Raw genomic sequence first — 5163 nt, 5'->3', positions numbered from 1 at the left:
GATAAGCACCATGCAGCGCAACAGATGATTACTGTTTACGTTCCGAAAGTGAGGTTATGCCTCGCTTTCTCAAATGTTTTCTATCTCTTTCTGAAGGGCTTTCTCACAGGGTTGAAGTTACTCGGTTTGAATGATGCAAAGAAAATGTGTGCAATTTATTTCACACGATAATTTATTCGATTAATTTCACACGATAGACCTTCTGTTTAACCGATAACGAACCTAATCGAACATTTGGCATGCGCAGAAATTCCCATAGCAACGAATACTGACAAACAAATATCCTACTAGTTTTGTGTTCTATTTTTCACCGAATCAAACGCATAAAAGATTATTTAAAACCAATGAATTTCGATCGTTTTACCTTGGTCTCAAACGGGATTGTAGAATTCGAATCTACATGGCGAACCGGAGAAACCGCAGCTCTAACCGATTCATCTACTGGTACAGATCCACCCGCACCGAAGCACGACGCAGAAACGGTTGTTATCGAACAGAAAAACATCGCGGTTCGTAGAGGTCATTTAACCGGTAAAAACTAGTCCTACCAAATAATTGAAATCTTACAGACGCAAACGGAACCACCAACCCAACATTCGGCCTCGTGTGACGATACGAAACTTTCCAACTGGTTACAGAAAGTATACCCATTAGTTGAGGAGGAGTTGTCCTACGGTATCACAGAGGTATACGATGTCAACGATAACTTCGGTGAAACAGAAATTGAAAAGCCTGTTATCCGAAAACATCAACAGTTGACGTTGAAAAAGCTGCACATGGAGCTGGACTGGGGTCATCGATTCAGTACGGGGTCTGCCACGTGGCTTTCCGTGCTGACGCGAGATGCTCCACTGTTGGTAGTGTCATGCAGGCCGCAGCACGAAGCGTGGTGTGAGCACACGTTCGCCTCGATCACAGTGTTTACTCCGAAGCGGGATTCATACAACTCGGTTCAATGGGTCGAGCTGTGTAGCAATCCAGTGAAAGCATGCGTGGAAACTTTAGTAACAAATCCCTTCAACAAAGATATGTTCGCTGGGGGAACCGTTTCCGGAGATGTGTACATTTGGCTTCATGAATTAAACATAAAACATGAGCAGAACTCTTTAACCGAAATTTTCTCCGAAACAACCGATTACGGAAAGGTAGTTGATATGGCATGGATAAAGCCATATCCAGTTTCTGAAGACTGCGGTCTATTGTCATGTCACAATGATGGAATCGTGATACTGTGGAAAGTTGGAAAGCATATTGTGAAAGATAAAACGTAGGTTATGCTAATATTGTATTTTCACTAAATTAACTAAATTAACAATATTTCAGGTTTCAAAATCCTTCCCCCTCAACATCCCGTAAAGCTTTGCTGCTAACTAAAATCCTGGCAATTTCAAATTCAGCATTTGTGATCGGTACAGATGATGGCAGTATTCGGATTTGTGGGATCACTCAGTTGATCCCTACAAGAGTTGCTGATACTTCAACGTCTAGCAAAAACAGTTGCTTTACACCAACCATAACGGAGCTTAAATCGCACTCCTTTGCAGTAACAACACTACAAAAAATAGAAACCCCGAAACAAAAATTTCTAATAAGCTGTGATCTCACTGGTGAAGTATTTTTCCACGATACTTCGGACAGTACGGTAAAACCGCAATCTCTCCATCACTCGATTTCTATTCGCAGTTAACATCTTTCGTTTCAGAGCACAACCCCTTCGTTGATCATCAAAATGTCCTTACCGTTCAAAAATCGCATTTTCTGCACAGATGATATGCGCTTCATTCTGAGCCCTAGCAATAATGGTACACTGGAAGTGTACAACATCGATGATGGCTCACGGGAAGTTGTCGAAGGCAATGAGTTCGAAGGAAAGCCCAGCTTTATCAAAACCAGTTCGAACGGGTAAAGTTACAATATATGTATAGTAATTTTTCCGAAACAAAAAATTGATTTTGCGCAAATTTCAGGAAATGGATCGTTACGGGTTTGTATGACGGAGGACTCACGATTTATTCGATGGAAAAAGACGATTAGGAAAAAATATATGCATGGAATAAGATTGTTTCATTTGCTTCATGAATCAGGTTCTTAAATCGTTGGTGGTATAAAATCACAGCTACCAATCCTAAGCCCAAGAAAATGAAAAAACAAAAAAAAACTCGGGAACGATTGTTAAGCCTAAAGGAACGATCAGAGCTGCAAATTTTCAACAGTTTGTTTTGAACTTGAAGGAGGAAAAAATCTCAAATCATGCCCTACTATGTTCAACTCGCAGTTGTTCGTTTCCATTATTCATTCAAACAGGCGACCTGCTCAATCATTTTCCATTCATTTTCAATTTCATTGACCCTGTGAATATCTCTTTACTGGGGTATTGACTAGGTTTGTCCCACAAAACTACTCTGAACATAGTTCTTACTGTCCATGCAAGCTTGAAAACGCAAAACATGTTGACATTTAACCTAAACTGGCCTCTACAGAGCAGATGACAGCTTTGGTTGGTGAATGAAAATGCATCAATTTGAAATGAAGACTTACGATTTAGTTATGAAAATCCCGCCAAATTGAAAGTGAATGATTGAGGGAGGCTTTGAGTTTGAATCATGGTTGGGTTTGATTGAACTGAAAGTTTGCATTTGAAAATAAAAATTTGCACCACTGGGAAAGATTAAACTGGAGGAGCGGTGTTCGGAATAGTCCTTATATCAACTGTGTAAGCAGATTTTAGTTTCTTTTTCCGTTAGCCTCATGTAGATATGAAACCTTTTAACACACACTGATATTACTTTTTCTCTGCATTTCGTCATAATATTGATATTTGATATGGGACATTGCAAAGCACCGCTAAAATCACCTAAAAATAGTCTTGACTCTTCTGAAAAGCCTAATCTAAACTAATTTCAGTATTCAAAACAACTTAACCCTTAAAGGCGCAAATCATTTTTTTTAGAATTTTGTGAAAATCGTCTAACAGCTATATCACGTTAATACAATAAATTTTAGACGATTTTTAGGATGTTGTTTTAAAACAACATTGCGCATTTAAGGGTTAAAGCCAATTCTCGCGAAATTGGTGCATTCTGTCCTTATTTTGAATATACGAAAACATATAACACATCAAAGTAAACTTCAATTTTATTTAGATACAATAAATTACGCCAATACACATGCAACTACATAACTTCGCTAAAATACACTCAATCGTAAGAAATTTAAATGAATCTATTTATACGCACATTGCGCATTTGAATACGTGCAAAATGCACTAATACCCAACCGGATTCGAAAATACCTAAACGTGACGAATAAAAAATATAGTCACGTTAATGAAAATAAAGTAGAAAAGATAATCGCCCCTCGGCATCAGTCCCAGGTAACCAACAAGCATTAGTGTATGCAGTAAAGTAGCGTAAAATTTGCATTCCGGATGCTTCTTGCAGTATGCTGGCATTCGTTATGCATAACTGTTGTTAATCAGCATTTGAAAAACTGTTTAAAAACTTCTTGCCAGTAAGCAGCATTCTGAATGCACAACAGTAGTAAAAAAGCATTTTCATAGCACAGCAGTAATGTAGCCGTATATTTTGCCAAAAGCGACTTTTAAATAGCATTTAAAACGACTTAAGTGCTTATCAAGTAGCCGTTAAGGCGCATTCAGCTTGCTTATTGCTTACCTGGGGTAGCATCGACGGATGAGATTAAAAAGATTCGCGATGAAAAATTGAGTATCAGAATATAAGTTATCGACTGTAGGGGATACCCACTGAGACGTCCAAAAAATTGTTTCAAAATCGTTCAACACAGGTCCAACGATGAACGTTTGTTGAACGGTTATTTGGACGTTGTCCAAATTGGTCCAACAAACGTCCTTCATTGGACGATTTTGAAACCAATCGTTCTTAGAGGGATCCGTGAATGTTGTGAGTCTTGCCTTGAAGGCCTTGGTAGTCCGGCCTACATTCCTGATGTCAAGTGGGGAAGGTTTGACAGCAAAGCGCGGAAACTACGGATTATTGCACACAATGACGTTCATAAGGGTTATCAATTTGTTGATATGATGACTGACAAGATCACAATCCGCCATGATGCAAGATTTTTATGTCGATTGAGAACCTAGACACTAACCCAGGTTAGTTGCTTCAAACAAACGTTGTTAATGGAATTGAGTTGAGTTCTCGCAAAACAGCGATGGTGTGAACGAACCCGAAATATACTTCAAGTTGGAACCCAACTCGGTTTTCAGTTCAGTGGCGCATAACCTAGGTTCGAAACAGACACAGTTTGACAGCAGTTAGGTCCGAAACTGAGTTAGTTTCTGCCTCAAGCAAAAACAACAATAGAGATGCCCCAAGTAACCAATAAGCATTATAACGTAGCCTAATATCTGCTTTAGATCCATATATAAAGCTGTCCTAAAAAGCCGTGAAGCCCTAAATACTTATATAATGCTGATATTATGCCAGAAAAGGCGAAATATAGTGCTATTACTGTGCAGAGATTGACAGCTCGTTTCTGCAGTACTAATGCTATTATATAGCAAAAGCGTTCAAATGTCAAATTTGAAAGCCCTATATTGACACTACTAATGCTATTAAAAAGCTTCAGTTGGTTGTCATTGTCCGCCATGGTTTTAAAACCATTTATTATGTTTCCTTTCGGTATGGAAAAATTTTAAAATAAAATATTCTGTTTAAAACCGTAATTGACTCTGTTCTAATGCATTGTAATGAATATCCTTAATGGGTTTTCGTTCTCACATAATATGAATGTTTACGAAAATTACCTTTAGTAAGTCTCGAACTGAGGTACCTTGCCTCGTCCTTCACAGTAAGTGCGCTGCGTTTGCTTCATGGACTATATTGCATATGTTCGATTGAAATGAAATATGCCGAATATAATCTTCAAGAAGAGTTGCATAACAAATAAACCCACAGCATTACAATAGCATTATATCAGCTTTTTATTTGCTCTATAATGGCATTAAATGCACCTGTAAAGCAACGACACGACTAGACACCGGCAATTCAAAACTGTATCGCCAATTTGACTACCCCTCAGTGACTCAGGTAACTGGTACTGTCAAATTTGACATTTCATTTGAAAATGCATAAAACTAGCAACACTGATGAATCTGTTATTGATTTTCTAATGGTTACCGTTGTA

The 5163-nt window shown here is 38.3% G+C and overlaps 1 protein-coding gene across 2 annotated transcripts; it reads left to right on the top strand.

The window, feature by feature from the left end:
• The first annotated feature begins 159 nt into the window (after positions 1 to 159).
• Positions 160 to 2127, top strand: LOC131681770 (uncharacterized). Of its 2 annotated transcripts, XM_058962802.1 has the most exons (5): positions 160 to 509; positions 570 to 1267; positions 1324 to 1642; positions 1703 to 1902; positions 1968 to 2127. In XM_058962802.1, exons 1-5 carry the CDS (start codon positions 345 to 347, stop codon positions 2032 to 2034), a joined length of 1449 nt encoding a protein of 482 aa, XP_058818785.1. In that variant the 5' UTR covers positions 160 to 344; the 3' UTR covers positions 2035 to 2127. The 2 variants fall into 2 exon arrangements, with proteins under 2 accessions (XP_058818785.1, XP_058818786.1); XM_058962803.1 differs by lacking the exon at positions 1968 to 2127 and having other exon boundaries at positions 1324 to 1637; positions 1703 to 1900.
• Positions 2128 to 5163: the final 3036 nt, after the last annotated feature.

This window comes from Topomyia yanbarensis, chromosome 2 (assembly GCF_030247195.1).
Source record: "Topomyia yanbarensis strain Yona2022 chromosome 2, ASM3024719v1, whole genome shotgun sequence".
NCBI lineage: Eukaryota > Metazoa > Arthropoda > Insecta > Diptera > Culicidae > Topomyia > Topomyia yanbarensis.
Note: the sequence above shows the minus strand (reverse complement) of the source record. Positions and strands in the feature narration are given on the sequence as shown.